The 17,341-nt window shown below is 37.6% G+C and overlaps 1 protein-coding gene across 3 annotated transcripts in view; it reads right to left on the minus strand.

Annotated features, from left to right (window-relative positions):
• The window catches only part of ACADL (acyl-CoA dehydrogenase long chain), a 50,832-nt gene that overhangs the window by 29,332 nt on the left and 4,159 nt on the right, over nucleotides 1-17,341 (minus strand). For 2 of the 3 annotated variants that reach the window (XM_030916624.1, XM_010354922.2), the window contains exons 2-6: nucleotides 16,676-16,831; nucleotides 14,001-14,138; nucleotides 12,421-12,585; nucleotides 4,926-4,992; nucleotides 68-232 (exon numbers count right to left, since the gene is read on the minus strand). In XM_030916624.1, coding sequence (XP_030772484.1) covers nucleotides 68-232; nucleotides 4,926-4,992; nucleotides 12,421-12,585; nucleotides 14,001-14,138; nucleotides 16,676-16,831 — 691 coding nt within the window. The remainder of the gene's footprint in view (nucleotides 1-67; nucleotides 233-4,925; nucleotides 4,993-12,420; nucleotides 12,586-14,000; nucleotides 14,139-16,675; nucleotides 16,832-17,341) is intronic. The other variant, XM_030916625.1, reaches the window with a different exon arrangement.

The following is a 17,341-nucleotide window of genomic DNA, read 5'->3' on the forward strand; positions in this document are numbered from 1 at the left end:
ATAAGTCTCCTATCTGATTAATAGTAAACTCAATTAGTATCTGAATATGATTTACATTATCACTCACCTGTGCTTTTAATCCCATTTTATGTAGCTTTCGTCCCTTGATAAATCCTTTCATTCCATTTTCCACTAGAAAAAGGCTAATACCACGGGCAGGGGAAGCAGCTTCATGATTTGTGACCGCAACTACAATCACAACATCACTTAACCACCCATTACTGATGAACACCTGTAAAACCCCAAGTACACTAGTAATGCACCATGATAATTCAAGTCTATGTGCAAGTTATGATTGGGAGAAAGCACATTCCAGAAAACTAAAACAGACAAGACACGCTCGATACCTCTCTTGGTATCTTACCCAAATATCTGCCGAGCTGATTATTCACACATGGTGTTATCAAGGATCGGGGAAAAATTACTTAATACTTCAAAGAATGAAACCTATAGATCTTCTTTTCACTATTAATATTATACACAATAATAATAAGCAGAGATTATTATGTTCTTTAAAAATGAAACCAAATTGTCTATTATGATGATAAATTGTATTTTAGAAGGAAGAAACTGGTAAGAAAAGAAAATCTGGCCGGGTCTGCTGGCTTACACCTGGAAGCCCAGCACTTTGGGAGGCTGAGGCAAGAGGATCATTTGTGCTAAGGAGTTAAGACCAGCCTTGCCAAAATAGCAGAGACAAAAAAATTAAAAATTAGCTGATGTGGTAGTGTGTACCTATATATAGTCCAAGCTACTTAGGAAGCTGAGGCAGGAGGATTGCTTGAGCCTAGGAGTCTGAGGTTGCAATGAGTTATGATTGTACCACTGCACGCCAAACTGGGTGATAGAGTGAGACCCTGTCTCTAGAAAAAAAAAAGAAAAGAAAAATAAAAAGAAAGAAAATCTGCTGTAAATGGCGCTATATTATTTATTCTCAGATGTATCAGTTTTTGAAAAGGACTATTTTTGATTTTTGTAATTGATATCCTGCCTCCTTTAAAATGGCCTAAATAGGAAACTATGATTAAGGAGGGAAAAATGACAAGCCAAATGAGAGGGATTATCAGATGATATTGATTCAGAAAACAAAATATACTCCGAGCAAATATTAATAATTATCTTCTCATTCTGCCTCTTTCCTGGTTCATCTCAATCATTTTCATGGCTTGAGTCACCCTGTACATGCTGATGACTCCAAATATTTATCTATGCCATGTTTCCTTTCTTTTTTTTTTAGAGACAGGGTCTCTCTCACCCAGGCTGGAGTGCAGTGGTGTGATCATAGCTCACTGCAGCCTCGAATTCCTGGTAAGCCACATTTCTTGATAGGACCTGGACCTGAATATGTACTTGCTTCTGGACATTTCCACTTGACGACTCATGGGTGGGACATATTCCTTCCCACCACTACTCCTATCTAATCCTGATTATCAACCTATTTCCCTATCTCAATGAATGCTTCAGTAGATTACACTGTCATCCTGCTTCATATTCAATTCAGCATCTAGTTTTTTCTAACCCATCTTAATACTTTTGGAATTTATTTACTTCCTTTCAATTCTATTGTAATTACCTTATTTCCAGCCCTCATCATTTCTTAAGTTCCTACAACTGATCTCTCTACAGCTGTATCATTTATCATGATGTCAGAGAGATTTTTCTAAATGCAATCTGATCATATTGCCTTTACACTTAAACATTTTTGAATAGCTCCTAATAGGCTTCAGGGTAAATTCAAAACCCTTAGCAGGAAATAGAAAATTTATCACAAACTGGCACTAGCTTACCTCTCCTTACCTGCCTTATTGCTTGTCCCACTCTCCCCAATTTCCTGTTCTTGAGTCAGCTACTAAATTATTTGCTGTCCATCACATTGCGAGATCTTGCTGACCTTTGAGTCTTTGAAAATCTTGTTTCTGCTACTTGGGAAAGGCCCTTTCCCAAATCTGCTACAATGAATTGTACTCATCCTGGACGGTTTAGACATCAGACTGGCCAAAAGGTCTCAAATTCTCTAGTCTGGGTTAAGCATTCCTACAACACCTCAAATTTACCAAAATGATCTGTTTTTAATCTCTCTCCCTTTGAAATAGTAGGGGTATAAAATGATGTTGGTTACTCCCATCACCTAAAATGCACAGCACTGAAACATACAAATAATGAAAAATGGGCAAATAATGTTAGTGTTGTCTACACAACAGCAAATGAAGATAGTGGTGGCAGTATGGTTATAGGTGACACAGTAATAAAAGATCATCAACATGCCTCCTTACTAGGAGCTCCTAGCCATTTCCTATTCATATATCTATCTTAAGTGCTTAGAATTCTTTTTGGCACAGAGGAGGCCAAAGGATGTTTTTTTTTTTTTTTTTTTTTTTGAGACGGAGTCTCGCTCTGTCGCCCAGGCTGGAGTGCAATGGCTGGATCTCAGCTCACTGCAAGCTCCGCCTCCCGGGTTTACGCCATTCTCCTGCCTCAGCCTCCCGAGTAGCTGGGACTACAGGCGCCCGCCACCTCGCCCGGCTAGTTTTTGTATTTTTTAGTAGAGACGGGGTTTCACCAGGTTAGCCAGGATGGTCTCGATCTCCTGACCTCGTGATCCGCCCGTCTCGGCCTCCCAAAGTGCTGGGATTACAGGCTTGAGCCACTGTGCCCGGCCCCAAAGGATGTTTTAAAAATATATTTTGAAAAAGATGTTCCTCAAAAAAAATTCTATACATCTTGGCAAAAATATTTTTTCAACAGTATTGCTCCATTACACCACTCCCTTGCTCAAAAACCTTAAAAGTCTACCAAGTTCCTACCTTTCTGTGTAGTTCCTAACATCTGTGTATCTGCCACAGTTGAAATGCTATGAGTGCTTTTTGTTTGTTTTGCATCACACAGCATCCAGGAATTAGTATCTATGATATGCTCTAAAATGGTCTCATACATGTTTTAACTACAGATAATAAACAATGGAATGGAAAGGAAGGGAGGAGCAATTCACTGGGCAAAAACTATTCGTTTTAATACGCTGAGCTCAATTTGGTAAATCAAGTGGTGTTCTCCAGAAGGTCTTATTGGAAGTAATTACAGCAAAGGATCAATAAAATCTGAACCATTTCTACAACAGTGTGCCCTAATGTGAATTTTAACACCATGGTGGATCCCCCTTCCTCACAGAGTTATATGAGAATTTTCCTTGGAGTGGGTTTTCTCAGTTTGTTTCCTAACTATGACACTCAAAAGTTTGAATAGGGCTGACATTACCTCTAACGAGGGTCAACATTTTGGGGTGGTGGGAGGATATTAAATGCTTATAAAATAACAGAAACTCATTGCAGATATTATATAGAGAATGTAAAATTCTAAAGAAAAGGGAAAATATAATCCTCCATAAGTATATAATACAACTATCATTCATAATTTCCTTTCTCATATTTTTAATTTTAATATAGTAAAAATGTTTCTGTACTTGCATTCTATATCCTGTTTTTTCACTTAATGTATAATTATTTCCTGTACTGTTAAAAACTTTGTGTTGCTAATGTTAATGGCTGCACATTCGTTCAGATGCACTGTATTTGCTTACCCATTCCTTTACTTTTACTTGCTTTCAATTTTTTGTTATTTCTAATAGAGTTTTTGAAACAGAGTCAATGGTACTTTTCCTGTGTGGTTCCCACAAAACACTATGGCTGAGCAGATGAGGCCTGCTTAGAGAGCTAGAGGTATAAGAGAATGTGGTCCCCATTTCACTTCGAACCAAATATCCCACTCTCTTTCAAAACAAGCCTTCTATATGCCAGGAGTTAACTGATTATATATTGGAGCTATCATCTGTTTAATTATAATTCTTAGGATAAATTATTTAGACAAATATTTATTAAAGTATATTTGAAGAACACCAATGATTCAGTTTTGTAAATACAGAGCTATTAGCCCAAACAAACATATAAAAACTAATTCTTCAACAGACCTTGGCACATATTTTCAGAAAGACTGTTTTATAACAGTAAATAAAATGAACATCTTTCCTTCACGTAACACTCAGTCAACAACAAATATTTACTGAGTATATACCAGATACTATTTTAGGTGGGCAATATCACTTGTCCTCGGTGATATCAAATGCATTTGCCCTCATTGATATCAGGGATCCTGAGCCCATTTGTAACCTTAATTGGAAGCACTCTCCATTTCTATCAGTGAGTTGATTGATTTAGTAGAACTGAATGGTTCTCAAATTCTATCACTGTATCACTGATATCTTTTTCTCCTAGGATCTTTTTTTTCTTTTCTTTGAGGGGGGGGTCTTACTCTATCTCAACCTCCTTGGCTCAAGTGATTCTCCCTCTTCAGCCTCCCGAGTGAGTAACTGGGACCAAAGAGCACACCACCATGCCCAGCTAATTTTTTTAATTTTTACTTTTGTAGAGACAGGGTCTCACTTTGCTGCCTAGGCTGGTCTCAAACTTCTGGGCTCAAGCAATCTCTTGCTTCAGCCTCCCAAAGTGCTGGGATTACAGGTGTGAGCCACTGTGCCTGGCCTTCTCCTAGAATCTTTTGAAATTCTTCTTGATCTATATGAGAAAGCCTTCTCCCCAATCTTTTATCAACATAAAGTTTAAGTATTATTAATATTTGTCCCACATTTGAGCAATGTGAGCCTCACCTTGTCTTTTTCTGGTTTGATAAGGGCTGTTTGGAAGCTAAAACAACCTTTGCCATATTAGTGAGGGGGCATGCAAAATGAAACATAGAAGCTACCACAGATCTTAAGTAATATTTGTTGTAAATTTGCATGTCTCCAAAACAACTTAGGTAAATTCAATTCCTGCATGAGTCCCTAGATTTAACAGAATTAATGAGTTGTCTCTGAGACATTGTTACCCATGGCATGACTCTGAAAAGAAGGGCTATAGAAGTCCCTCTCTACACACCTTGCTTCCGTTGAGAATCCAATCACTTCCATCCTTTTTAGCATTTGTTTTTATTCCTTGTAAGTCACTGTAATTGAAAGAAAGGATAAACAATTCATCAAATAATAAAAATTGAATTATGCAAATTATATAAGTATGTATGTAAAGTAGATTATTCAAACTGGCTACACCATTTTAAAATTGCTGAATATTAAGAATGTTCACACAATTGCACTGAAAAACCATGCTGATCTATTATATTCTAAAGCACTTACACAAATGAATATATGATTAAGATTTATCATATAAACTAGCCAGATTTTATACAGTAGTATAACGAAACCCAACTAACATTCAAGACCCCAATGGAACTCACATAACATTTCAAGCCTCACTGTATCCCTGAGATTACGTGTCACCATGTACTTTGCTGCCTTTAAACACCTTGGTTCCTTCCCCTATCTCTATTGATAAAAATTTAGCTATTAGGCAGGGCGTGGTGGCTCATGCTTATAATCCCAGCACCTTGGGAGACTGAGGCAGGAGGACTGCTTGAGCCCAGGAGTTTGAGACCAGCCTGGGAAACAAAGCTAGACTCTATCTCTACGAAAAGTTAAAAAATTAGTTGGGTGTGGTGGCACATGCCTGTGGTCTCAGCTACTTCAGAGGCTGAAGTGAGAGGATCACTTGGGCCTGGGAAGTTGAAGCCGCAGTGAGGCATGATCATGCCACTGCACTCTAGTCTGGGTAACACACTGAGAATTTGTCTTAAAAAAAAAAGAGCACGTCTCAAATGCCATTTTTTTTCTAACAAACCTGCTCTAAGCGTAGAACAGATTATTTTTCTAAATATAAAAGAAGCAAATATTATTAAAGAAAATATTAAGAATATAGACAGCATTCCAAAGGAGAAAAATAATTTTAAAAACTATTTTATCTCCTGGAATGAACATTTTAAAGGTATATCTTTCCAATATTTTTCTATGGATATAACTATACATATATATGCATTTTTATAAAACTGGAACCATATAATATGATTTTGATCTGTTAACAATATCTAATGACTTCTTATTAGCTGAACAGAGCATCATCATGGATTTACCATAATTTTAAAAAATAATCCCCTATTGTTAAAACACTTAGGTCCCAAAATCTAAATATCCTACAATAAACAGCACAGTATATAAATAGTCCACATTACTTGTGTAATTTTTCCAATTATTCTTCTTTATGTGCGTGATATGGTTTGGCTCTGTGTCCCCACCCAAATCTCATGTTCAACTATGATCTTCAGTGTTGGAGGAGGGGGCCTGGTGGGGTGATTGGATCGTAGGGATGGACTTTCCCCTTGCTGTTCTTGTGATAGTGAGTTACTTATCACGAGATTTGCTTGTTTAAAAGTGTGTAGCACATCCCTCTTCTCTCTCTTCCTCCTTCTCTGGCCGTGTAGGACATGTCTGCTTCCCCTATGCCTTTGGCAATGATTGTAATTTTCCTGAGGCCTCCCCAGCTATGCTTCCTATATAGCCAGTGGAACTGTGAGCCACTTAAACCTCTTTTCTTTATAAATTACCCAGTTTCAGGTTTTTTTTATAGCAACGCAAAAACAGAGCAATACAGTGGTGTTTATATTTTACGCCCCTCGGCATTTTTTTTTTTTTTTTTTGAGACCGAGTTTCCCTCTTGTTGCCCAGGCTGGAGTGCAATGACACAATCTCGGCTCACTGCAACCTCTGGCTTCCTGGTTCAAGCGATTCTCCTGCCTCAGCCACCTCAGTATCTGGGATTACAGGTGTAGGCCACCATGCCAAGGCTAATTTTTTGTGTTATTAGTAGAGACGTGGTTTCACCATGTTGGCCAGGCTGGTCTTGAACTCCTGACCTCAGGTGATCCGCACACCTCGGCCTCCCAAAGTGTTGGGATTATAGTCGTGAGCCACCGCACCCAGTTGCATTTTTTTTAAATCACTCTCTGTATTAGGCTGAATAATGATCCCAAAGATATCAGGTCCTATACCCTAGAGGCTGTGCTACCTTACATGGAAAAACAGTCTTGCAGATGTGATTAATTTAAGGATGTTGTGATAGAGAGATTATCATGAATGATCTAGATGAGCCCTAAATGCAATCAGAAATGTCCTCATAAGAGAGCGGTAAAGAGAGATTTCATAGACAGAAGAGAAGACAATGTGACCACAAAGGCAAAGACTGCAGTGATGAGGCAACAAGGCAAGGAATGTCAACAGACATCAAGAGATAGAAGAGGAAAGGAGTGGATCCTCCCCTATAACCTCTGGAGGAAGTGTGGCCCTGCTGGTACCCTGATTTGGGCTCAGCAATGCTGATTCTGGACTTCTAGCCTTCAGAACTGTAAGAGAATAAATTTCTATTGTCTGAAGCCACCAAGTCTGTGATAATTTGTCACAGATGCCATCAGGCAACAAATATACTCTCTTAGAGCATTGACTTTGAATTACAATTATAATAAACAGGAATTATCCTTCCCACCTACTGCACTTATCTGACTCAAGTTTTTTGAAAACATGTGGTGTATCAAGATCATATTTACATGCTCTGTGCCTAGCATGCTGCTTTGTACATAACAGGCACTCAATAAACACTTGTTAAACTATATTATTAAAATGCCAAGTATACAGAAAAGAATTAATATAGCAGGCCTGAGACTGCTATCCTTAGAAAGGCCTGTTACAACATTGTCTGTGGCTAGCATCTGAGAATCTGGATTTCAGGAGAGTTCTCACCATTCCCAGTACCCATAAGAGTGGCTTACTGTATAAACTCTTTGCGCAAACAATTAGGCTTATGCTGAATACCTGCTTTCCTTCTGGGGATCTGAACTTTTGGTACATGCCAGGCAGAGGGTGCCTATATGACCGACCTCTAATAAAATCCTTGGGCACCAAGTCTCTAATGAGCTACACCTTGGCACACAACATTTCACACATGTCACAACTTGCTGAAGGAATTATGTCCTGTATGACCTCATTGGGAGAGAACTCCTAGAAGCTGCTATTGGCTTTCTAGGGACTTTGCCCATGAGACTTTCTCTTGGCTGATTTTGCTTTGTATCCTTTACTATAATAAATTGTAGCCATGGGTACAATATATGCTGAGTCGGCCGGGCGCGGTGGCTCAAGCCTGTAATCCCAGCACTTTGGGAGGCCGAGACGGGCGGATCACGAGGTCAGGAGATCGAGACCATCCTGGCTAACACAGTGAAACCCCGTCTCTACTAAAAATACAAAAACTAGCCGGGCGAGGTGGCGGGCGCCTGTAGTCCCAGCTACTCGGGAGGCTGAGGCGGGAGAATGGCGCAAACCCGGGAGGCGGAGCTTGCAGTGAGCTGAGATCCGGCCACTGCACTCCAGTCCGGGCGACAGAGCAAGACTCCGCCTCAAAAAAAAAAAAAAAAAAAAAAAATATATGCTGAGTCTTGCGAGTCCTCTTAGCAAATCATTTGAACCTGGGGGTAGTCTTGGGGACCCCCAACACACGAATTCAAGGCTTATCCATTACACATCTAATCACTTCAAATATCACAGTAAGTTTCAGAAAGAGATTGTATAATACAGAGCCACCTATCTGAAACATAGGTTAAATGGCACAGGTATGTGAACCAATCTGTAGTCTGATTACCATCAAAAGGGTGGATGCAGATTGTGAACATTAAAGCTGAATGCTATTGTATTCTTTTTTGTTGTTTTTTTTGAGATGGAGTGTCACTTTGTCACTGAGGCTGAAGTGCAGTGGCACGATCTCGGCTCACTGCAACCTCCAGCTCCTGGGTTCAAGCAATTCTCCTGCCTCAGCCTCCCAAGTAGCTGGATTACAGGTGCACACTACTCACACCCAGTCAATTTTTGTATTTTTAGTAGAGACGGAGTTCTGCTATGTTGGCCAGGGTGGTCTTGAACTCCTGACCTCAGGTGATCCACTACCTTGGCCTCTCAAAGTGCTAGGATTACAGGCATGAGCCACTGTGCCTGGCCTGAATACTATTGTATTCTAACATCATATTTTTCATCATAAGTATGTATAAAGTATCAGTAACTAATGTCTGTACATAGTTTATTAAAACAATTCTTCTGGCCGGGCGCGGTGGCTCAAGCCTGTAATCCCAGCACTTTGGGAGGCCGAGACGGGTGGATCACGAGGTCAGTAGATCGAGACCATCCTGGCTAACACGGTGAAACCCCGTCTCTACTAAAAAATACAAAAAAAAAACTAGCTGGGCGAGGTGGCGGGCACCTGTGGTCCCAGCTACTCGGGAGGCTGAGGCAGGAGAATGGCGTGAACCCCGGGAGGCGGAGCTTGCAGTGAGCTGAGATCCAGCCACTGCACTCTAGCCGGGGCGACAGAGCGGCACTCCGTCTCAAAAAAAAAAAACAATTCTTCTAAGGCTGGGCGTGGTGGCTCATGCTTGTAATCCCAGTGCTTTGGGAGGCTGACGTGGGCGAATCACCTGAGGTCAGGAGTTCAAGACCAGCCTGGCCAACCTGATGAGTCCCTGTCTCTACTAAAAATACAAAAATTAGCTGGATGTGGTGGCAAGTGTCTGTAATCCCAGCTACTTCGGGGGCTGAGGCAGGAGAATAGCTTGAGCCTGGGAGGCGGAGGTTGCAGTGAGCCGAGATCGCACCATGGAGCTCTAGCCTGGGTGACAAGAGCTAGACTCTATCTCAAAAAAAAAAAAAATCTTCCTATACAGGGACACATCAAAGGAAATAAAGGTAATGGCATAGTTCAGTTTGTAAATTTTTCCTAAGTTTTTGAATGTTATATATGAAATATTAAAAATGAAAAAGTATACTACTTAGTAAAGACAACAGTTTAGACTCTCACAATAATCTTCTTAAGTATCATTATCTCAATTTCACTGATAGAGACATTGAAGCTCAGAGATTTTTACCCAAGATCACACAGCTGGTGTCAGAACACTCTGGCTCCAATGCTGTCAACAATTTGTTCTATGAACTTGGTCAAAATACTTCATTTATTATTTTCTGTTTTCTTCTTATATAGAAATCATATCTTTATATTCCATATATCTCATTATAATAGCCATATAATAAAATTAACATGAGGTCAGGTGCAGTGGCTGACACCTATAATCTTAGTACTTGGAGTGGCTGAGGCAGGAGGATTGCTTGAGTCCAGGAGTTTGAGACCAGCCTGGGCAACATAGCGAGACCCCATCTCCACTTCTTTAAAAAATAATAAAATAAAATCAATATGAAAGCATTTATAAAATGCTAAAGTAATACAACATACAAAGATACATAATTATATATAATGAAGTGTTTCTCCATGGAAGGGGAAAGGGCCAGTGAAACTCTGGATGTTTTTCAGCAATTGCAACCTTTTTTTCTGTGGAGGCCAAATCAAACCAAAAATACAGACAGTGCTCAATTCATCTCTGAGGGCAGTCAAAATGAACCACATTCCATCTTCTATCTTTTCTTCCCATGTGTTTTTCCCTATTTCATGCCAATTTCACACCATAATTCCATAATTCCTCAACACTCTATTACTCTTCTTCATCTGTGGCTTTTCTCTGTTCTTATATTCTCTTACCCACATGGACTCTTTGCTCATCTCTCTAAATACCTGACTTATTTACTATCCTCTCATGACTTTCAATGACTTTCGAAAGAAAGAAAGAAAGAAGAAAGAAAGAAAGAAAGAAAGAAAGAAAGAAATCTGCTTATTTTCTCCATCTTCATTCTTAGATTTCCTTCTTAATTATATACACTTAACCACAGATAAGGCCAGAGACTTTAAACCAAAATCAAAAATCACATGAACCTTTGTTTGCATGTATAAATTAGAGATAAATCAAGATCTCATTTATTCTATAGCCTCTTTGTGAGTGCTAACATGCAATGAGCTGGAAGTGGAACATGCTAACCACAGAGCTAATACAACTCAATCTGAATATTGGCAGTCAGCCAGGTAGTTATTTTAGAGAATGAAATTAAAAGCAAATTTTAAGGAAGAAGGTTAAATTTCTACTTGTTTAGATCACACTTCTAGGCAACAGAAGTGAACAGAAACCTTTAATCTTTGACAAAATTAAGTGTTAATATTGACCTATAATTAGGGATTTATATCTTAAAAAGATAAATACAATGTAAACATATTGCAAGTCACACTATAGAATATTAAGATATTTAAAAATAAATAACACTGTTGGAAAAGAAAATTTTACAATAAAAAAGGAGGGCCTGACTTCTGCAAAAACAATTCCTGGATTTTCACTTGCCATTTCTTTGGCATTTTAAGTTCTTCCTTTGCACTGTTCACTTTCTGTTGACCCACAAGTTGCTACTGTCTTTAACATATATCATTTCCCCTACCAGTTTGCCTCAAACCACTGCCCTCTCTTTACATTTCTGTTTACCACTCAGCTCTGATAAAGATTACTTTGTGTCCTCTGCCTCTGTTTTCTCAACCACCTCACTCTCATAAAAAGTAACTTCTGCCCCTCCAGCCTACTGAAATCACAAAGGATCATCAGGTCTGCCAGAACCTCTTCTCCATTCTCAACATCATGGTGGCCTTCACATTACTAACTTCTTTCTCCTTTCCTACAGTCTTTCTAACTGACTTCTCTTCCTATTCATGTCTGGATTTCTTTAAAACTCTCAATCCTTCTGTCTCTCTTGCTCCATCTTTTTTTGTACAGTTCCAAATGAAACATAATGCCCAGATTTTCCTCTTTTGTCCCTTTTTTGTCTTTCATTTTTCCTCTTGAGGATCAGGTCCCACTCTGTGGAAGCTCTTTCCCCCATTCTTACAAAACTGGTTCCTTCCCATTTGTCAAATCTCAGTTTAAATACAACCACTTTTTATAGGCCTTTGTTAGCATTCATATCTAAATTTGTTTTTCTGTATCCCACCAAACACAAACATACCATTAGTCTATAGCACAGTACATTTCCTTCATAGTACTTATCATAATTTATAATTACAAATATATATACTTGCTTATTTCTTGCCTTTCTCTTCATTAAGCACAGAGGCCACATCTGTTTTGTTCACTACTATCACCTGGCACACTGAAGACATTTACAAAATAACCAGGAAATAACTGAATGCATGATCTTATTCATTCCTATTGTATCAACTCTTATAAATGAAAGACTTTTAAAACCTATTGCTACTCCATCCTTGTCTCCAGAATTCCAGATACAACTTTGTAACAAACTGCTTGACATTTACATGTGAATCTCACCCTACAAGTAAAATTCATTATGGTGAAAATTCGACTTATACACTACCATTTTCTTTGCATAAAACTGTGTTAATATCTCAAACATAGCATACATTATAATCTGCTTTATTGTTATTTTCCTACTTGAGGTCATGAATTATCCTGTGTTCATCTTTGCATTCCTCCTAGCACATAGCTCAGTCTATGTATTAACCAAGTACTAAGAAAATGTCAAGGCACTGCTTCCAAGAATCCAAAGCCAACTAAATATTAACTTACCTTCCAGCTCCAGGCTCTGTCATTGCTATTGCACCAATACATTTGCCTGCAGTCATCTGGGGAATAAAGTGCTTAATCTGATCTTCTGAGCCATAGTTTGTAATATAGGGCATGACAATACCTGAATGAACACTAAAACCTGGGCCCGAACAATTTGAGTAAGCTCTTAGAATGAAAAAAGAAGAAAAATTAGAGCATAAAATAACAATTAAAAAATGACTATTATAACAACAACGTATTAAAGGTCCTATCAAACTGTTTGGTAGTGGCCTGTCTCATCACAAACCTATGACATTCCTGAGTGTGTTCTCTTTTTTTTTTTTTTTTTTTTACTAATTTTAAAATTTCTGGTTTCAATACAATAACAGTGCTAAACAGAGTTCAATGAACACTTATTTAATTGAGAGATAAAATATTTTAAAATATGAATCACCTGCAGTTGTATTCCTCTAACACAGTGGAATAATAACTGTATTCCTCTAATGACCTTTGCCATGAGGGTATATTCTAATAAGATGGAGTCTTGGTAAAACAAAGAAACAAAAGAACAAAAATAAAAAAGCGAAAAAAAGAAAAACAAAACAAAACAAGACATGGAGTCATGGAGTGAATTGTGTACTTTGCTACTTTCTTTTAAAAGTATGACACACATACACACACAAAGAAAAATTTAAAATTTAAAAATGAATTCTATGACACAACAAAATCCTATTTTTTCTTATGTAGATTTTAATCTGAAATAGCTGCAAAATATTCCAAGTTGTTTATGTACCATAATTTACTTATCCATTCTCCCACTGCTGGACATTTAGATTGCTTCAACATTTGGAGAACTGTGACCTAACATGACAATGATTTCTGAACACAGCATCTATTTTTCCTATTAAATTATTTCCTTAAAATGAATTCCCCAAAGTGGCATTCTATGTCAAAGAGCAGGAATATATTTTTTAAATATGTTTTCACCTTTTTAATCCCCCCCAAAATTTATTGTTCTAATTTATAATGCCACCAATAGTGTGTCACTTTCACTGCAATCTTGTCAGCCCTGGGTATTAGGATTTTTCATTTTCACTAATTTTACAGATACTCAAAATGATACCTCCAGATAAGCTTAATTTGCATTTGTTAGTAAGGATGAAGTTTTCTCATTTAAAAAAACCTATTTGTATTTCTTTTTTGATGAATTATTGCTTCAAATTCTTTGCCCATTTTTCAACTGCAATCTTTATTTGCTCTTATATATTAAAATTCTAGTATATTTGATGGAAACATTTTTCTACTCCGCTGTTCTCTTTCAAATATCTTTTCTAAGGGTGAAAAGTAACCGTAAGCATTGGCAGGAAAAAAAAAAAGATCTCTTTAATTTTTAATAGCACCTATTTCAGCAACTTAAAAGGATTTTCTTATTATCCCACATTTAAAAAATGTGTAAGAGTGCATGAGTGGTATAGTCTTTTACATTTTACACTGAATTTTCAATCTTCCAAGATTAGAAAACATTTTTTTTTTGGTCATTTCAGGAAGTTGAGTGGTGTGTTTACAAAACAAGGCTCAGCCTTAAAGGTCTCCATACTTACTGCTCCTCCCAGACAACAGCTGCGTAGTACAAATCCCCTCCAATTCCACCAAGATGCTCTGCAATATTGACACCAAGCAGTCCTTGTTTTCCAGCTTTTTCCCAAACCTCCCTACTTACTTCTCCAGCTTTCTCCCATCTGCAAATAACGAATATTTTAAAATCAGAGATTTTTTTCATATTATTTAAATGGCTACAACTTTGAACTTATGAATGATTTTGTGCAGAAATGCATTCTTAATTTAAGGTAATTATTTACATTAGCCATATGCTTCTATTTGCCTCTGACTCTTTGATCACTTCTCTTCCTCCTTTTTTCTGCCTTTTTTTTTTTTTTTTTCTGAGACAGGGCTGTCACCCAGGTTGGTGTGCAGTGGCACAATCATGGATCACTGCAGCCTCAAAATTCTGGGTTCAAGCAATCTTCCCACCTCAGCCTCTCGAGCAGCTGAGACTTCAGGCACATGCCACAAGGCCAAAAAAAAAATTTCTTTTGTAGAGATGGGGTCTTATTATGTTGCCCAGGCTGGTCGTGAACTCTTGGCCTCAAGCAGTCCTCAAACCTTAGCCTCCCAAAGCGCTAGGATTACAGGTATGAGCCACTGTACCCAGCACTCTCCCCTTATTTGTATTTGCCATTGTCTTTCCCCGTCTTGACTATTTATTGGACTTGAAAATTATACCCACTGATATTCATTGATGTAGTTTTGCTAGCTAGTACTCTTACATGCAAGCTTAGTTATGGCATGTCGTCACGGGAATTTGCCTAACCTGTATTGTAAAAGGCAATTCTCCTTGGCATATTTCCTTAAAGTGCTGACCTTATGGGACAAGCATATAGAAGCTGACAAAATAGGGAACCTCATTACAGTTTAAATAGGAAGAACAGGAGAGCAGAAGCACCTTGCACCATAGCTCTATATCAAATGAACTTCTGAAAACATTAGACATTTGTGTAAGATAGGCAACCTCAGCTTTTCTTCTTTAAAAATGAGAATGGCAGAATGAGGAAACAGATGGCTAGCTGGAGACAGTGAAAAAATATCTGAGAATTTTTGTATTTTTAAGTGGATTATAGTGAGACATGGGGTATTTGAAGATATTGATTGAAGGTAATTAGAGACACTACAAAAAATTTTAAGAGTTGGATTACCATGTGTGTTTTGAATATAGTTGTTGCCTAAAGTAGCTTTGGAAATATTTTTATTATTGACTTAAAATTTGTCAGCTCCTGTTATTTTATTTCAAAGCCTTCGCAAGATTTTTTCTGGAATAAAATTGAAAAGCAGTGAAGAAATAAACAAAAGAGATTGTACCAGAGCCAAGTGTACCATGTCTCTCTTGTCTACAAGAAGCTAGTTGAAGCCTGATGCAGTGGTTCACACCTGTAACCCCAGCACTTTGGGAGGCTGAGGCAGGAGGATTCCTTGAGCCCAGAAGTTCAAGGCTGCAGTGAGCTATGATCACGCCCCTGCACTCCAATCTCCGCAAGAGAGTGAGACCATGTCTTAAAAAACACATACACACACAAACAAACAAACAAAACCCCCCAAAACAGAAGCTAGTTGCTTTTCACCAAAGACTAGTTATGGCTTCTGGCTTCTGAGTTTAGCTTATTTTGATCATTCTTACCAAGAAGGTATTAGTAAAAACCTAATGGAAGTTACTTTTAATGCTATTTAAAAACCATTCTAAGTGTTGTAAAATACAGATGTCTCTGACTTATGACAGTTCAACTTACAATTTTTTTACTTACGATGGTGAAAAAGCAATACACATTCAGTCAAAAACATGCTTACTTCAAGTATCCATATAACCATTTTGTTTTTCACTTTCATTAGAATATTTAATACACTACATGAGCTATTTAATACTTTATTACAAAGTGGACATTGTGTTAGATGATTTTGCCTAACTGTAGGTTTATGTAATTGTTTTGAGCATGTTTAATGTAGGCTGGCCTCAACTATGGCGTGTAGTAGGCTAGGTGTGTAAAACCTCACAAACCTACGATGTTCCTGAACCATTTCTCTCTTCATTTCTACTAATCTTCTAATTTCTGCTTCTAATATAACTGTGCTGAGAATTTTTTTGTTTTTATAACATAATAACAGTGTTAGCATAATAACAATGCATTTTTGACTTATGATATTTTCAACTTGTAACCCCTGCTACATTAAGGAGCATCTGTACTGGCATTGAGTGAATTTTGGAAATGAAGCAAAATCTTATTGTAATAGAAATGATAAGTTTCTGATCAATAAAATAGTAGTAATTAGTTAATCAAGAAATATCCAGAGCTAACCAATTCTTACCAAGGTTTGCATTATGCTGACTTTTTGTGTTTTTACAGTTTAATTAATTCATGAAGCAGAAAAAGAAAGACTAAGAAATTGACTAGTATTTTGTTGCCACTTACCCATGGTTTTCAAAAATACTACTCTTAGACTAAGTTGCAAATTTTCAAATTTTCTTATTTGTGTATAGTACATTTTACAATTCATTTTAAAAGCTCCAAGAATCCTGGGATCTTATAGTGTTATGGTGAAGAGCAGTAAAAATGTTAATAAAGCCCTGAACATACTATGTTTTCTGTATAGTAATATATAGCATTCTAGGAAATGGTCCTATCATACCCCTAGTGTACATTTCATTAGAGGAAAATGTGCCACTTACTCTGAGTGATGAGGAATCACTTCTTCTTGGAAAAACCTCCTTATACTTTTCCGGAAAACGTCATGCTCTGAAGAAAAGATTCTTCGAATTCCTATATCTGTTAAGTTTTTAGCAGAAGGAGTTTCTAGACGTTCTTCCCCTCCAGAATGAGAACATCTTAAAAAAATATATGCAGTAGGAAAAGTAAGTGAATTGTTACTCTTCATATCCAAATTAATACCACGGAACAACATGGATTTCTTTCACAGAGAAACTTGAGAGGCGAGTAGAGAGTTTGAATTATGACAAACCTGGGTTCAAATTTGAGTGCCACCATTTTTGATGGGATCTACCTCATGTAGCTAGAATTAAGAAGTACCTTATCATTATTCAACTCTGTCTCCATCTCCAAATCCTTAAAGCAGATGATGCTTAGAACTAACCACAGGTCTGACTTGAGGTGAAATGCGGTATTGTCACGTGACATATGGATTACATTATGTAAAGTTCAAATAGTACAATAGAGTAATACTGATAAATTTTCATATCATGTACAATGTTTAAAATAATGCAAAGCTTCCAAAATTAGTATTTTAACCAGAATCACACAATTTCAAATTGCAGGTGTGTAAGATGCAAACTGTGTTGATGTAATTTCCACATTACAAAGCCAATCTGGGTGGAGAT

This window comes from Rhinopithecus roxellana, chromosome 14 (assembly GCF_007565055.1).
Source record: "Rhinopithecus roxellana isolate Shanxi Qingling chromosome 14, ASM756505v1, whole genome shotgun sequence".
NCBI lineage: Eukaryota > Metazoa > Chordata > Mammalia > Primates > Cercopithecidae > Rhinopithecus > Rhinopithecus roxellana.